This window comes from Pavona decussata, unplaced genomic scaffold (genome assembly GCF_977016875.1).
Source record: "Pavona decussata unplaced genomic scaffold, jaPavDecu1.1 SCAFFOLD_120, whole genome shotgun sequence".
Classification (NCBI taxonomy): domain Eukaryota; kingdom Metazoa; phylum Cnidaria; class Anthozoa; order Scleractinia; family Agariciidae; genus Pavona; species Pavona decussata.
Window position 1 is genome coordinate 789,985 of NW_028145534.1, and position 17,489 is coordinate 807,473.

Below are 17,489 nucleotides of genomic sequence, written 5' to 3' on the forward strand. Positions count from 1 at the left end.
ACCGTACAAGTTCGCCAAACTGATTTAAGCAAAAACGTGAAGATGCGAAAAGATCTCATTTAAAATCAGTTAAATACCGAAAATTAAAACAAAACCGTTATCTTCCAAAAAGAAATGTATGGATGGCATGTAGGCAGTTATAGCACCATCATGTACATTTTCTTTGTGGAAATCCTGGAATAGACTTTAATATTCCTTGAGTTTGAAGCAGATCTCTTCAAAACACATTCATGTTTTTGCTAACTATGCCATTGATACTTAATCATCATGCTTGTTACTTCGAATTCCCCTTTTGCATTACATGTGACATTTCTGACAGTGTTCTCCCCAAGGCTTCCACCTGCTGACCATATGAGCCTTTCTTGGCAGGTAATTCTGGCAGAACAGTAAAGCACTCGGCTTTCCCTTCATCTTCTCCTGGTGAGCTGACAATGCTACTGCGTGCTACGCTCTCAGAGCGTGGCTTTTGTGGTGGTATCATGGAAAGGAAAGCATAATCAGCACCTTGAGGTTCGGCATCTGACGCTGCAAAGGCTGCAAAATGAGTGAATGTTGGCGAGCCGCTTGGTGAACCACTCAAGATGCTTTCAGAGCTCTTGCTTTTTCTTCTTGTGTTTCCAAGTGTCGAGTCTGGAACCTTTTCTGCTGGCTGTCTATTTTTTGTCTTCTTGCTGAGATCTACTTTAGCATACAAATAAGGCAGCACCTCAACGCTTGAAGAATTAGCTGCATTCAAATATAAGAAATTAGGAGAGCCAATTGCAGATATGGTCTTTTCTTTCCTTGAGAAGCTACGGTTTTTCTCTGTACCATCTTCATGTGAAGCAACTTGCTGAGCTGTTGCAGGCAAACTATGCTGATCTATTATAATTGATTTCCCATTATTTGATTGCTGTGGATACTCATCACTACTTGTCAAATCATCAATAGGTTTCCCCATGCGACCATCGTTTATAGGTTCCCGTGCTAACTGTCTCAGTGAAGGTCTTCCTTCCTTCTCCAGCCTTGTGTCCTGTAAACACCACAAGATGTATCAGGCCAGGGGGTCAGTCTAGCAAGCAGAATAGTGGATCTTGTAAGTTACGTGGTAAGAAATTCTTTCTGGTCCTCAAATATTTATTACGTGCTAAAAAAAATACTGTTAGTAGTCTAAATTGTAAAGGAAGGGCTGACTTAAATGACAAAACTTGACAAAACTTCCAAAATGAACATTGTATTTACAGTCAATCCATGTTAAGCTTGACCAGTATTTTTGAAATTTGAATGTTAGTTTTGAACATCCCCAATGAGATTTCACAGTTCCCATAGAAACTTCCCTTGGCTAGTTTCTTGGCGGTATAAAGCTATGAATTTTTCTTTACATTACATTACATTATTACATTGTTCTTTACATTACAGCATTAAGTAGTTAAAGAGTTTACCAAGTATTTTGAATCTTTTTTTTTTTTGTTAATGCATCTTTTTCAGAAAGATTTCCAGAGAAATGTTCAACATTCCATTCAAATGCCGGACATTACAAAGAGGATTTCAAATATTCATTTCATTCTTGGCTTCCCCCTGGTGGTGTGCCTTGTCGTGGCGGGGAAGCTTGTGTGACCTTACGACCCCCAGGGCTATGCCGGCGGGAGCCTTGTGCTCCTGGCAGGTCTAACCATGCCGGATTGGTCTGCGCGGTGAGGGTCCAGACTAAAGCAGCACCAACTGGGGAGCCATAATACCCCTAAGGGAAGGAAAACCCTGACAGAAAACCACCGGCCCTCCAGGTCATGGGGGTTGGGCGGTAGGCCAATCACTTGCCCCCGGAAAAAAACAGAAGATTACCGAAACTGCAATTTCTCAAGTACTAATTAGCAATGGCGTAGCTGTGGCCGTGGACGGAGGCACAACCGGACACACCATGACGTCAATGGGTGAAAGCCTACGGGAAGCCCACAGACCGACAAGGTCATTGGCAACGCCAAAATCAAGAATGCGTGTGGGATGCTGGAACGTACGAACAATGTACACAGTTGGAAAAGCAGCGCAAATAGCACGAGAGATGGAAAGGTACAGACTTGATCTGTTGGGACTAAGTGAGATACGATGGACAGGAGCAGGACGTATTAAGATGGGGAATGGCTATACAATGATTTATGCTGGAGAAGAAAGTGAGCATCAGAGAGGAGTAGCAATAATGATGAGTCAGAACACACAGAAATGCCTAATGGAATGGACAGCAATAAGCAGTCGCATAATAACTGCCCGATTTTACTCCCGCTTCAAAAATACAACTATAATCCAAGTGTACGCTCCGACAAACGAAGCAACAGATGATGAAAAAGACGAATTCTACGAGCAACTTCAAAGAACTTTTGATACATGCAACCGTCATGACATAGTTATTGTTATGGGAGATCTGAATGCAAAGGTTGGTGACGACAACAAGGATGTGGAAGGAATAATGGGAAAACATGGACTGGGTAACATAAACGATAATGGTGAAAGACTATGTGACTTCTGCTCAATGAACGGTCTTGTCATCACAGGAACATGCTTTCCACACCGAACAACTCATAAAGCGACTTGGGTGTCACCTGATGGAAGGACTCAAAATCAGATTGATCACATGATGATCCGTAAAGAATGGAGGAGGTCTGTGGAAGACACACGAGTGTACCGGGGTGCAGATGCAGCAAGCGATCACCTTCTGCTAATCATGAAAATAAAGCTGAAACTACATAGAAACCCAGATAGAGCAAAGACTAATGCAAGACTTGACACAAACAAACTGGAAAACGAAATGTTCAAGTCCAAGTTCAGCGTCGAACTGCGAAACAGATTTGCAGCATTAGAGGTCGAGGAAAACATCAATGAAGATTGCATGCAAATGGAAAAAATTTACATAGAAACTGCTGAGAAAGTACTAGGCCGGGTGAAAAAGAAAAACAAGCAGTGGTTGAGAGAGGAAACCTGGAAAGCAATAGATCAACGACAGATGATCCACGACAAAATACACTGCACGAAATCAGAGAGAGTAAAAAGCAAGCTACGAGTAGAGTACAAATTGAAAGACAGAGAGGTTAAACGCAGAGCAAGGGAGGATAAACGAGCTTGGCTAGAACAGTTAGGAAATGAAGCAGAAAAGTATGCCAAAAATGGGAGAAATAGGGAACTGTACCAAACAGCAAAGAAAATCACAAACAAGAGACGGCGCCAAGTTGCAGCAATTAAGAACAAGAGGGGTGAGACAATAAAAGACAAGAATGCCAGACTTGAAAGATGGGCTGAACATTTTGAGGAGGTGCTAGTCAGGGAGGCCCCAATGAACCCAATTGAAGAGAACGAAGTGGAGGAAGACGAAATTAGCGAGATGGATACAACAGAGATAAGGGAAGTAGAAGTAAAGGAGGCACTGAAGAAGACAAAGAGTGGAAAAACACCAGGTATAGATGGCATTCCAGCGGAGCTGTACAAAGCAGATAGTGATGTGGCAGTTAAGGAGCTGACAAGACTGTTTGATAAGATATTGCACGAGGAGAAGGTACCTGAACAATGGAAGAAAGGCTTGATAGTAAAAATACCCAAAAAAGGCGACCTGAAAGAGTGCAAGAACTGGCGTGGTGTGACATTGTTACCTGTGGCTAGCAAAGTAATGGGCAGAGTCATCATCCAGAGAATCCAAAACGGGGTTGACAGTGTCCTTAGAAAAGAACAAGCTGGGTTTCGAAAGAACAAAGCACAGTAGACCAAATATTCATCCTCCGTAACATCATAGAACAGGTGAATGAATGGCAGGCGACACTTTATGCACACTTTGTCGACTTTGAAAAAGCTTTTGACTCAGTACACCGCGAAGGACTGTGGAAAATCATGAAGGCCTATGGGATCCCAGACAAGCTGATAAGAATGGTGAAGATCATGTATGAAGACTTTGAATGTTCAGTACTAGATGAGGGAGAACAAACAAGATGGTTCAAGATCACAACTGGCGTTAAGCAAGGATGTGTCATGTCAGGTTTCTTATTCCTGATTGCTGTAGACTGGGTAATGCGAAGAACAACAGAAGGACAAAGAAATGGCATCAGATGGAACTTTACAACTACACTTGAAGACCTCGATTTTGCAGACGATATAGTCCTTCTCTCATCAAAACACCAACAAATACAGGACAAGACCAACCGACTAGTAGATAATGCAGGGAGAGTGGGGCTGAAATTGAATGCGCAAAAATGCAAAGTGATGAGAATGAATGCACGAAGAGAAGACAAAGTAATGATTGGAAGAAAGGAAGTTGAAGACGTCGAAGAGTTTGTATATCTAGGCGCGACTGTGACAAAAGAGGGTGGTGGCACGGAAGACATCAAGAAAAGTCTAAGCAAGGCACAGGGAGCTTTCTACAACCTCAAGAAGATCTGGAATACAAGGAGCATTGGTCGGAATACAAAAATCAAACTGTTTAAGACTCTGGTACGACCAGTGTTATTGTATGGATGTGAAGCATGGAAATTAACAGCTGCCGAAGAGAAGAAATTGGATAGATTTCAGTTCACATGTCTAAGACGGATATTGAGAGTATGGTGGCCGCAACGCATGAGAAACGACACAATTTCAGAAATAACAGGCGTGAGAAAGATAAGTGACGAAATACGAAGGAGAAGATGGAACTGGATTGGCCATGTGCTTAGAAAGGACAGGAACGATGATTGTATGGTAGCAATGGGGTGGCAACCCGAGGGAAAGAGGAAAGTGGGGCGACCTAAAATCACGTGGAGGAGGACAGTGGAAAGAGAGTGCAGACAAGAAAGGTGGACCAGCTGGGCTGAAGCCAGGACTGCAGCAAAAGACAGGACTGGTTGGAAAAAGAAAGTTGCAGCCTTATGCGCCTCATGGCGCGGAGAGAACTAGCTAACTAACTAACATTTCATTCTTGGAAATACTGGTCACGCGTGACATGGATTGACTGAAACAGAACATAATGCCTCAGGTGTAGGTTTTTTTGGGGGGGTTTTCAAGTAAATGTTGCATTCATATTTGTCCCCAACCCTTTGATAAAAGACCACAGGGATCCCAGTAACCACAGTTGACAAACTGCCAAGAACTGAGCTCCCCACCATCAGGGAGTATCACATGGTCTGGAAAGCTCTTGTCACAAAGCATGAAAGCACATCTTCTATTACATACACTGTGATGGCTTCACAATACCATATTAGGTTACTAGAATTTTCTAATTGGTTTAAGCCACGAATACTGTGATTATAATTATAATAACTAGTAATAATCAAAGACTAGGGAGTGCGTTTGATGATCTTAATCTCTCCTGTGTGCAAACTATTTACTATTAATACCATAAGATTGTAATTCCGGTGATACTTCTATGAATACTCAATACATCTGGGCCCACTCCTCCCTCTTCATACCTAGTAAGGTTCTGTCATTGTAGCATTTGTCGGCACAAGATGACTCTTGGCCATTTAGCTAATTATTGTGAGCTTCCATATGCATTTCCAGCAGTGTAAATAGATGTTTGTTACCAACAAAGCATCAAATATATTAATCTGTGGTAAGGTTTGTTTTGAAACAATCATCGTGGTACTTGTTGCATCAGGCATAAATGCTAGACAGTCTTTCTTAACTTTAATATAAATTTACTAGTCTGTGCACATACTTACCAGTGACTGAGCTAAGGCACGACTTGTAACACTTGGTGAGCGTGCCAATCGATCATAGCTCCCTTCCTGTATGTTGCTTTCAGATGGCACAGGATTGAGTCTGTTGAACGGTTCTCCACGCTGGGAGCCCCAACTTGGAAGGCGTTCCAAACGACTATAACTGAGATTGGATTCTGAATTGAGTGAAATGCCTCCTAAGCTATGCGCACTGCCAATACTGTCAGATCTGCCCAAGTGATTGTACATCCCCTGCATTGAGCCTGCAGCATCAATGGACTGTGGAGCACTCTGGTTCATGCTCCGAACTGGCCCATCTCGGTGGAATGAAGGAGCTAAACAACAAAGATTTAATAATTATTGTAGCATGTTGTTTCTAACCAGACTGAGTATATTTTGTAACCATAGGGAACTCAAGATAAAACCACCACCCTCTCAATACTTGCCAGATCATCACCTTTCCTCTCCATCCCATGGGGACATAGAGTTACATAGAGCTTATCAATTTACTTGATGTCACACAAAGGTATAGGGTTATGATTAGCAACCTAGTATAGTTACAGCAAACAACAATATAAATGAATTAAATAATTATCAAAAGCTTCTGTGGGGGAGGTATGGATATTTTCAGGATTTCTCTTCTTGGTCTTCTTTGTCTAAATGTTAATACTGTAAAGACTTTTCAGAATCGCAAAGAGTGCAGGTCACTTCTTCCAAGGGACCAATTAAAGGTGATGACAGAAGTTATCTAATTCCAAGTTTTCTTTCTGACAAGTCTGCCTCCTACAGTTGTTGCACTGTTATCAGCAAGTTAGAAAGGGAGCTATCAGAAAGTTGTTAAAACAATTAAAAAAAACATGTATCATGTTATGGCAACTTACAGTATTCTATCTAGCAATTTGCCCATAACAATATTACTAAATACGTACCTGATGTAAGCTGCAAGCTAAATCTTAGCTGATCATAAGCTCTTTCAATATCATCGTCTGTTAATTCACTGGATGCTGCTGGTGCACGTGATCCTTGGTTTCTCCTGAGTCGCGCTGAAGCAAAATTGTCTATAACATCAAAAATCTTGTTATCATCACCATTTTGTGTGAAGAAATTGTACTTCCCTTCACCCATAGGTGAGGCTCTTCCTGCTTCAAATATCAACTCATTAGCATCCAAGGCTTCGTAGCTGCGGATAGTAGTCAAGGGCCACTGGGCCAACACAGCTCGTGTGCGCTCCAGTGCTAATGTCAGGCCCCATCTGGAGATATGGAGCAGGCACTGTTGATCCCTTGCTCCTATTCGCTGCATTTGCCGACTGCCACTGCCTTTGACTCGAAAAACTTCACCTGTGATGATAAACAATAATCAAATTATAATAATTTTTCTCAAAAGTGATCACAAAAGCTAAAAGACTGCTTATTTATCAATATTAAACAATAGAGACATTTAGAATTATGTTTACGGCAAATGAGAAACAGCAGAAATGACCACGTGACCTTGTTTACTCTACATTTTCTCCTCACTTTTTTCATTTTCTCAATAAAATTGAGTAGGTTTTTTGTTAAAATCAAAGGCTAGAATTATTCTGCATTATTCTCATCTACAGATATGTACTAATTTTTTCAAGAAAATGTTAACAGGATTCTTGCGTTTGCCGTTTGCCATAAACATGATACTGAATCTCTCTAATGTCTAGACAGGGTTGAACAAGACTGCAGTCTAAACTGATTTCAATCCGGTTTACCCAAGCATTTGAATGTTGTCTAAACAGTATCAAGAAGGCTTGGAGTATTAATCAAATTTTATCCAGTCCTTAAAATGGCCCACTTATCAACAGACACAGTTACGTAGACGGTACGACTTTTGCTTACCACTGTCGCATGTGATTTCTAAAGCCCGCGCTGCTCACATCATGCAACAAAATCGCACACAACTCTCGCTATTCAACATTGTCTACACTTACGATTTTCATAGGATTTTAAAACATGTTTCAAATCACTACAACATTTTTGGACTCATGAGCATCTGTCGTGATGATGTCCTGATTTACATGACACGATTTCCGGTGAAGTTGTGGTAAAAGCTAGTCCCATGTGACAGTCATAAGCAAAAATCATACCATCTAAATCGCCCTTCAGACCTCCTTAAACAAACAGTCCTTACTCCTAGGTGCAAGAACTTCTAAAAAGCAACAAACTCAACCGGGGCCACCCAACATTGATCAGCTAATCACAGGTCACGTTTACAACAAAGGAGTCTGGCTTTGGTAGTTTGTAAACCAATCAAAACCAATTCTGAGGTCCTTAATAGCTTATCTATGGAAATCATCCACAAACTAAAATTATAAATAAATGCTCTGCAGGCTTTCTGTAAAAAATTGAAAACTGGTCACTAATGAGAGGCATGTCTCTGGTAACATTTTCCAGATTAAGTGGAATTTCAGTGATTTTTTTTTTTTTGTCCGTCAGACAACACCTTTTTGTGCAGTGCCTGGTGAAAGCCAAATTACATCCTTAACAAGTTTGGTGCAAATTATAAGATCACTTACAAACTCCAAAAATAAGTCACAGAAATTAAACACACTACCATTAAGCACACTACCAATACCAAAACTGTCACTACCATCTTTCCATATCAATGAAAAATATATAAATAGAACAAACTGCCAACAAGTGAACTCAATTACAAAACAGTTCACTTTAACAACAACAAAGCACAAGGGCATTTCATTTTGCTTTTGCCACACAATAACTGAAGGTGAAGTCATTGAATGATAAAATACCCATTCCTGACTCCAGACAACATTAAGGTACCAGCCCCTTTGCAGTTGGAAGTAATGAGAGGCAGTCGCATTCGCAGGCTACAGAGTCATGGTCATCAACAGAATGATGCCTCAATGAAAAATTTCAAGAACCTACCCACCCATTATCAACTTGCAAGGATGTTATGTTCTTTCTTCTTAGCCCAAACAGCTTTCAACAAACAATCAAATGCTAGTTGCAGTCAAGAAAAACACTCACCAAAACATTTCAAATTTCAACGAGTTCTCACCCCACCCCCCGGTGGGTTAACAATGACGATTCACTCTGATGAAGGCCTAATGTTCGAAAAGCCAGCACTCCAATCTCTTTACAGTGACCAATTTACCTTTAGTTTTCAACTCTGTTGATAAACCAAAAGTTCTTTGCTATTGCCCACTGACACAGCACAATAGTTGCTTTTATTAGAAACTATCCAAGTGAGCCTGAAATTACACTGACTCTTTTTCCTAGGGAATGTCAAATGTTCAAAATCAACTAAAACACATGAAAACTTACAAAAAGAACCACGGGAATGTACTGACATTGCACTCCAAAATTTGTTAGTAAACCATGGGGTTGCTATGACAACCCTGAGGTAAAATTAAAATCAACATGGAGTTATGATTCTTGCCTGGAAAATAATTCCTATCTCAAACTAGAACTTATTTGGAGTAATTTAAATTTTACATGCGAACAAATGTCCAATTAGCATAGTTTTCAACCAAGCCCTGAAAAATATTTAATTACTATAAAAGCTTACCTGCTATTCGTGGGTTCATCACTGTCTGCATCTGTAACTGAATGACCCAGAGATCCATAACAGTCTCGCTTTCAGCAGCCAGTATCAGCGTCTCTGCATCAGTGCTTATCTCAAAGACATGCTGCTTTGCCTTTTGCTCTGCTCTTTTGAACACTTTGTACCTTGGAAACAATTCTAGTGTCCCACGTGGCATTTGCCGCCGCCAGCCATCCTCTTTGTCAAACCACTGAATAAATGGCTGATTGCCTGCACAGTATCTACGCAGGACATAGTATCCTTTCTTCCATTTCTTGGTGAATGACTTTTTTAACCAGCCCTTGTTCTTAGCATCCGCATCTTCACTAGGTTTTTCCAGCCATCCCTAATATTATAGAAATCAATAATAATATGATGTTAATTGGAAGGACATTTTCTATTCCCTTCTATATTTATTCAATTACCCAAGCCCCAGACTTAGTGGGGAAGATTTCAAGCCACTGAGACAATCACAGGCGGCCCAAGCTCAAGCTGTGAGTTGTGGTGATCATCTTGCGTAATAACCGTCACGGCGCAAATTGAAGAGTTTGTATGGGAATATTTACGATCGGGTTTAGGAGGTAAAAATTCCGAAAATTTCTCAATAAAAATTACATACCTTGTTTATACGGTTTACTGTTTGTTGTTTCTCTGTCTCCTTTTGCTGATTTAAGGTCATTTTAGCGAGTTATCGTTTCCCGGGTTTCACACTCCTAAGAGAAGGGCAAGGCATCACAGTCCGTTTCGGAGCGCCCCTTCTGAGAAGCGAAAAATCCCACCTCAAAATGATCGAGCAGCCACAAATCCAACGCAGAATCCCAGCACAAATGTCCCAGTTTCATTTGAGATAAATAGCAACGCAATCCGGGCCCTGCAGCCGACGCCAAGCGGCAGTTTAGTTCCAATAATCTCAGATCTCAATAGTGTAAATGCCTGTGTACACATTCACCACGACACACGACCGTTGAAAACACAATTTTTGTTTTGATCCCCGGGTGCCCTCAGGTCAAATCGACAGGAGACCATTGTCTCAATCACTCATTCAACTGATTCAAATTCGCGCCTGTCGATTAGACCATTGTCTCAATCAATCATTCAACTGATTCAAATTCGTGCCTGTCGATTTGACCCGAGGGCACCCAGGGTTCAAAACAAAAATTGTGTTTTCAACGGTCGTGTGTCGTGGTGAATGTGTACACAGGCATTTACACTGTTGAGATCTGAGATTATTGGAACTAAACTGCCGCTTGGCGTCGGCTGCAGGGCCTGGATTGCGTTGCTATTTATCTCAAATGAAACTGGGACATTTGTGCTGGGATTCTGCGTTGGATTTGTGGCTGCTCGATCATTTTGAGGTGGGATTTTTCGCTTCTCAGAAGGGGCGCTCCGAAACGGACTGTGATGCCTTGCCCTTCTCTTAGGAGTGTGAAACCCGGGAAACGATAACTCGCTAAAATGACCTTAAATCAGCAAAAGGAGACAGAGAAACAACAAACAGTAAACCGTATAAACAAGGTATGTAATTTTTATTGAGAAATTTTCGGAATTTTTACCTCCTAAACCCGATCGTAAATATTCCCATACAAACTCTTCAATTTGCGCCGTGACAGTTATTACGCAAGATGATCACCATAACTCACAGCTTGAGCTTGGGCCGCCTGTGAGACAATCCATTGATTTTCACAGGAATTCGTGCCAACAAATCATAAAAGCTCTCCTGTCTCTGCCTGTCTGATAATATGACGTCATATATACACAACGAGTTTGGATTCAAACTTCTCTCAATAATTTCACGTGGTCAAAATGTTAAAAACAACGATCGAGAAATCAGCTTTAACCGATTTTACAATTCAGAGGCAAACATGTTATGGTTGTACCCGACAACATCTTGTAGACGTCAAAGGTGTGACGACGATGAAAGCTCACTTGTGTCGGAAGATAAAACTTCGAGAAAAGGACACCTTGAAATTCAATCATGTATAAACTTGAATAAACTTATATGTATCTACAGTACCTCAAATATATCTTCAATGTCTTCCAGGTCTGACATGTTGATTCCTCTCTAAGGAAATAGTATTCGACGGACTGTCAAACTTGATCAAAGGAATGCCAACTAGCTGCTGTACGTACAATACTTTAACAACCGTAGCGCTTAAAACAGAATCATTCTGAACTGGTGAAGGAAGTGAAACCTTATGAATATTCAGGAGCGTTTAACAAGGGACAAATGGTCAAATGATGTCCGCCTTCAAAAGAAATCAATCCGGCGGCAGAGAAATACTCCGCGTCAACCGGAAACTTGGTCACGTCTGTAACGGAGGAGAGGGACTGGGAAGTTGGGTGTTTTGGCACCCCACCGAGTCCCCCACCGATCCCCTCACCTACGCGACCCCACCCATGTTGTTCCTGTCCCCAAGCTGTGACGTAACTGGTGGGGAAAACTAAGGTAAACGGATTTCATTAAAAATGTTGTTTGTTCATTTCATTTCTGTCTCCCGCTTTCCAATATGAACAGTGTACAGTCGATTTTAGACGAACCAACTTTCTCTCTTGGAGTTACGAAGTACCAAATGACCCCGAACTGGCATTTCAATAAAGATTCGAGGAGAAAGCGAGCGCCATTTTTAATTTATTCCCCACCAAGTACGTCATCGGTACGTCACAGACTACGAAAACGTCCGCTGACATACCGTTTTGTGGGCGATGTGGAAAAAGCTGGGAGCCTGAAGTTTTAAAACTTTTTTGCCTTATCCTTTTCAAATTATATAGCTGTAGTATTTTATCAACAAATAGCAATTGCTAAAATTCTGAGAACGAGTTTTTACCCAAGCTTTTCTTGGTGTACTCTTGGTACATCGTTAGACTCAATGCAAGTCAATTAAATACTTTCCACGTTCCCATAATGTTCAATTTTTTCAGGGTATTCAAAAATACCCTGAAAAAGAAAGGCCGCGCCTTTCGAAATATTGGAAAAATATATTTCCCTGACCGTGAAATGAGCCCTTGCTCTTTTTTGTATTATTTATCCTTTTTCAGACATGGCCACTAAATTTCGTACCCAGTTTTGAGTCAGGGTTTCTGATTTACATACCCGTTTCTTTAAAACCCATAGCCGTTTTCACTGCCACTTTCAAATCAAAATGGCTAAAATCTATACCACATTTCAGGCCGGGCAAAATGGCTCAAGAACAGGCATACCCTTTGAGGCCGCACATACTTTAATATTTAGGCTTAGATGGGAGAGCACCCCTCTCCCCTCCCGTTTGCACATTGTCAGGAGCTTATAAGCTCCTGTCATTGTACAATGGTCTATCCGTTTAATGTAGTGAAAACCTGGAAGGATTCGGATTCTCCGTCTACAAGACGTTAATGAGAAAACTTTTAGAAGAAATCTTTCTCCACCACTGGACTTCTACTGTGATCAGTTACACGACTGGAATTGCTATTTTGGGCCGCTTATTACTGAGCGTGGTAAACCATATTTCCTCAAACAAGGCCCAGCTTTCAATAGCGAAAGGATGCGCTTTACAACGAAAATTACCGCCAGCATGGCTGACCACTGAAGAGAGCCTCGCTAAAGCGAGGGAGACTGACCAATCACAGGCAAGTGAAAAAATTTGATGGACTAAAGGACACACACCCACATGCCGACACTACTCTTCCATTCCATAATTTTCCTTCTGGTGATAACAGTCGGACATTTTCACTATGGCGTCATTTCACTACAACTACCAAAATCCGTCTGGTTTTTGTTTTCTCATGCTAATTAGAGCTATTGTTCTTTGCTGTCCATTGGGATTACAAAATTTGAATTTGAAAAGGAAAACGAAATGAATTCTGGTAGTTGTAGTAAAATGACGCCATCATGAAAATGGCCTACTATTCCGCTACTTCTGCCCTACTGAGCTCCTTCGCAACTTCGGGGAAGACTGAATTATCGCTGTGACGGAAACCCTCGGGACCCGGAAATCTGGTGCCCTTAACCCGTTCACTCCCATGGGAAATGTCGTAATTATGTAAAACGACAACTGTGAACCCCTACACCAACTGTAATACACCAATTAAAAGGTTTTATCTAGGGCATTGTATAAATCATTCCAGCTAAGACAAAGAAAGTAACAGAAAAAAATGAAAAGTGTTTAAAACGAGAAAATTAAAACCTTAAAATACTGGGTATGCTATCTCAGTACACGGTTTCTTGTCAAATGTTGACTTGGTCTTAAAAGTGTGAGAGTAATAATGTACAAGAAATGAAGGGATGGTTAATCATGTCTCATGGAGGAGGGGGGTAAGATTTTATGCTTCCATTGAGCAGATCTCTCCAAGACCTGCTTGGTGTCCAAATTTTATACAGATTGACCCAATATTGAGCAAGTAGTGACTTTCTGTGCCATATGGCACTCTTGGGAGTGAGTTAATAAAGACAGTAGTTAGTGGAAATGATTTTCGTTACTCCTCTTTAATGTGCGGACTTCAACTCCTACCCAGAAAGTCTGCAAAATAAGGAGGGAGTTGAGTTGACTGGAATTATTGGTTATTTCTCGGGTGAATAAAGCATGCGATACATTTATTACATTGTACAATCAGGCGCGTAGCTAAGGTTTCGGAAGGGGTGTTCGTTGAGCTCCAAATCTTGCTGAGCGCCGGAGGCGCTCTTACTAGGGGGGTCCGGGGACATGCTCGCCCGGAAATTTTTGAAAATCTAGGTTCACAGAAATCTCATTTCCTGCATTTTGAGACCCATTTTAGGCAAATCACAACTTTGTTTTACAGCAGCTTTTTAAGCTATATACGTCATCTCGACGGCATAATTGTTTCAACTTAAACAAGAAAGTTCAATGTAAATTCCGCGCCCTGTCAAGTTCTGAAAGCTATTCGATCTGCTGATCGATAGTCATACACCAAGCTGGTAAACTGCATCATTCTTGGGTGTAGGCCTAAGAACAAATTGACTATCTCGTCAAGATTGACAGGCATTATTCTCATGTCATATTTGATATGCATTACAGCCATGGCGGACAGCTTACTCTCTCCCACGGTACACTGGCCTCATGTAGTTGTTCAACCTCTTCATTGTGGTCATGGAACGTTCACAAGTGGTGACTGGAAGGGTGGCAGCAATTTCAGCAGGAGCATGTACAGGTTGGGAAAGTCGTCGGGAACACATGCTTTTAGAGACGAAGCCTGACACGAATCAGCAACGATTCGTCCGTGATGAATCATAATTTTCCACCTCTGGAATTCGGAGGAAAAGAGTTGTGGAGAGGGTACTTTCTATGGCTTTTTCGGGCGGATGCGGTTTGACCGCAAAAATGAAACGTCGTTAAAATTTTGAATCTCCAAGCATTCTTGACAATTTTTATTTTTACTGAGGATAAGACATTAGGCCTAAAGAACGGATTTATATCTCTATTTTTCTTTGGTTGATGTATTTCGACCACAGGAACTTTATTTAAAAGTTTTTCTTCCGCCATTATTGATCTTCAAAGGGGGTTCGTTCGAACCCCTCGAACCCCCTCCCCACCCCCTCCTACGCGCCTGACAACTGTTACTATTCATAAACAATGTTTTTCAAAACATTCTTTTTCTTTTTAATGGACAAAAGAACGAAATGAGAACATCGCTGAAAAGGCACTTTTGTAATTTGTGTGACCTAGAAAACAATCATTTTCGTAATATTCGTGTGAATTAATTAAAATTGACTTGACTTGACTTGAGATGTAGATTAGCTGTAGATGTACTGAGGATTTGTCCAAATAAAAGTGGAAGGGTAAATCTAGCGACACACCTGACGATTTTATACGCCGATCGCGGCGAATTTGATCGACAGCGAAAATCGCAAGCGATTTTCGCCACCGATTGATGCGGACACACTTGGCGATTTTTTTTTTCGCCGATCGCGGCGATGTGGCAGTTTTGAAAAGTCATGTGAAATAATCGCCCAACCTACTGAGTTGGCTTTATTGGCGATTCGCAGCAATGACCGTACAAGATCGCGGGAACGGGCACAGTTGGCGAATGCCGGCGAATTTAATCGTCGATATCTGACATGCCAGATATCGGTGATTTTATACGCCGATCGCGGCGATTCGCCGAGTGTGTCGATGGCTTAAGGTTATAAAATTAAATTTCGCCAAATTTGAAAAACAGAATCGTTTAAACTTCCTCCTTATTAAATGAGACACTTTCTAGTTTCTCTCTTCGTGATAGTAGAAAATCATGCAAAATAAGTCACAACAAAATTAACGCCCTTAAATTTCTGGCTCTACAATGTAAATTGTTGACATACGTACTGTTCCCAACAAAAAAATGAACTGGCATAAAAAATGTTCTTAAAAACATTGCCGTGCTCATTTCTTAACTTTATCTGGCTTAAAATTTCAACGAAGACAAAAAATGAAAATGGAAAATAACAAGGCTGGCTTATGCAAACTTTTTCTATGCAAAATAGAATAATAAATATACCAGATGCTGCGTTGAAGATCAAAGCAAATTAATTTTAATATTTTAATACTGTAAAGCCCTTATCTTAATCAAAAAACCTTCAGTAAATTCCGGCTCTGCAATCTACGAGCTAAATAGTTAAAACGGAATTATCGGATGAAACTAAGAGAATTAATCATAGACTTTCGCCAGGGCGTTAGAGTTTCGTGAATAAAAACCACTTCTGTGTGCTTCGTTTAAAATTACTTAAGGCACTTAAACGGCAGCAGAAACAAGTCCTTGCAGTTTTTACGAAATTCAGCGCTGAAAAACGAATACACAAAAGCATTGGCGGTGCTATTAACAAGCATAAGATAGTAAGCTACTATAATAATATCTCTAGGTACCGCTATATTCAATGCATTTAACAATAAATGAGTAGCAAAGGGAAGGGAGCACACTACAAATATGGCGGTCAATAATAAAACAATAAACACAACTCCACGGCGTTTTCTGTCCGCAGTCGGCCGAAACTTTCGGAAAAGTTTAGATCCTTGACTTCGTAACAAAGAGCGGACAACAGCTACATTAACAACAATGATAAAAACAATAGGAACAAGAAATGTTGCCGAGGAAGCCGTGAGAAAGATAACTGTTATGTCAGTGCCTCGTATAAAATCGTACGTGCAAAATGGAATGATTCCTTTCCCGCAATACGGAGCTTCATACTTTGTAATGAAGTAAAAATCTGGGATGGTGAAAATCAGAGAATAATACCACGAAAATACGACCATGAGGACTGTTTGGCGCCTATTAATTGCAAAATCAAATGGTTTTACAACAGCGAGGTAACGTTCAGCTGAAACGCAACAAATGAGGCATGACGAGGTTGACAATGTTGTCCATAACAAACCCGCCGCGAGTTTACACACCGGGGTAGTGGTGTAACTTGAATCAATCCCCACAGCTTCGCCAACGTTGTACATGATGCAGACAGACATGTCCGCAACAGAGAGGTTTTGAACCAAGAGCTTCATAGCGCCCATTTGATCACCGTTTCGCTTCATTCGTTGCAAGACGTAAATAACAAGAAGGTTGCCGAAAATCGAGATGACCAACAGCAACTTGCTAAAGACGACTTCCACCTCAGAATGCCACGATTCCGGAGGGATAAAACACTGGCAAAATTGTTGATAAGCTTTCCTTTCCTCTTCCGATTCAGGAAAGTTTAATTCGGAGCACTTGAAAGGAACTTCCACTGAAGTTGAGGAGTTCATCTTTTCAGCCCACGGCAAGAAGTTTGTTTGCAAGTACAAGAAAAAGTTGTTTGTTTAGCGCCAGCAGGATTGGATCGATATATAGTCGAACACTCTTATCCTTTCCGTATTTGTGCTTGAATACAGCTTGCAGCAATATTACAAAAGAAAAACCCCAGAACAAAATACGCGCTGCAGCTACAAAGGCGTTATTCGTTCGGTAATTATTGTACGCCGAAGAACCTCTATTTTGTTTTAATCTGCCTTTGAATAAACCTTTTGTTGGATAAAAAAATTCCATCACGCATAAATTCAATCTCCGTGGATTTCGTTTTGTTTTCCATAAAGACCTCCAACCTCATGAATACAAAGCTATTAGTTGATATTTGAATAGACTGGCAAAACAACCGTTCTTCATTGACGCACAAAGCAAATAAATTATTTAAAAGCACTTATTTTTCAACTCAAATGACGGTAACTAAGCCAAATACAATATGCTCGACAATGTGGCAATAATTTGAATCGGGCAGTATTTAGCTCTAATTTAACTCGGGTAAGTTTGTTTTTCTAATCCTCGAGATGGATGCTAATTGGC

The 17,489-nt window shown here is 40.8% G+C and overlaps 2 protein-coding genes across 2 annotated transcripts; both read right to left on the minus strand.

The window, feature by feature from the left end:
* Nucleotides 1-186: 186 nt before the first annotated feature.
* Nucleotides 187-11,498, minus strand: LOC146469704 (uncharacterized). Its single transcript, XM_085123007.1, has 5 exons — nucleotides 11,230-11,498; nucleotides 9,201-9,561; nucleotides 6,575-6,985; nucleotides 5,649-5,980; nucleotides 187-1,012 (listed from the first exon to the last, which is right to left on the minus strand). The coding sequence occupies exons 1-5, from the start codon at nucleotides 11,263-11,265 to the stop codon at nucleotides 275-277; spliced, it is 1,878 nt and encodes a 625-aa protein (XP_084979133.1). The 5' UTR covers nucleotides 11,266-11,498; the 3' UTR covers nucleotides 187-274.
* A 3,871-nt stretch (nucleotides 11,499-15,369) lies between these two features.
* Nucleotides 15,370-17,440, minus strand: LOC146469705 (octopamine receptor beta-2R-like). Its single transcript, XM_085123011.1, has one exon. The coding sequence runs from the start codon at nucleotides 16,913-16,915 to the stop codon at nucleotides 15,902-15,904; it is 1,014 nt and encodes a 337-aa protein (XP_084979137.1). The 5' UTR covers nucleotides 16,916-17,440; the 3' UTR covers nucleotides 15,370-15,901.
* Between the last annotated feature and the right edge of the window lie 49 nt (nucleotides 17,441-17,489).

Excerpts from the sequence above, each read along its gene's own strand:
- LOC146469704 (XM_085123007.1), bottom strand. The coding sequence starts at position 11,265 with ATGTCAGACCTGGAAGACATTGAAGATATATTTGAG. Across the intron at positions 9,562-11,229 it reads ACATTGAAGATATATTTGAG|GGATGGCTGGAAAAACCTAG; the intron begins GTACTGTAGATA and ends CTATAATATTAG. Across the intron at positions 6,986-9,200 it reads GATGAACCCACGAATAGCAG|GTGAAGTTTTTCGAGTCAAA; the intron begins GTAAGCTTTTAT and ends TTATCATCACAG.
- LOC146469705 (XM_085123011.1), bottom strand. The coding sequence starts at position 16,915 with ATGAACTCCTCAACTTCAGTGGAAGTTCCTTTCAAGTGCTCCGAATTA.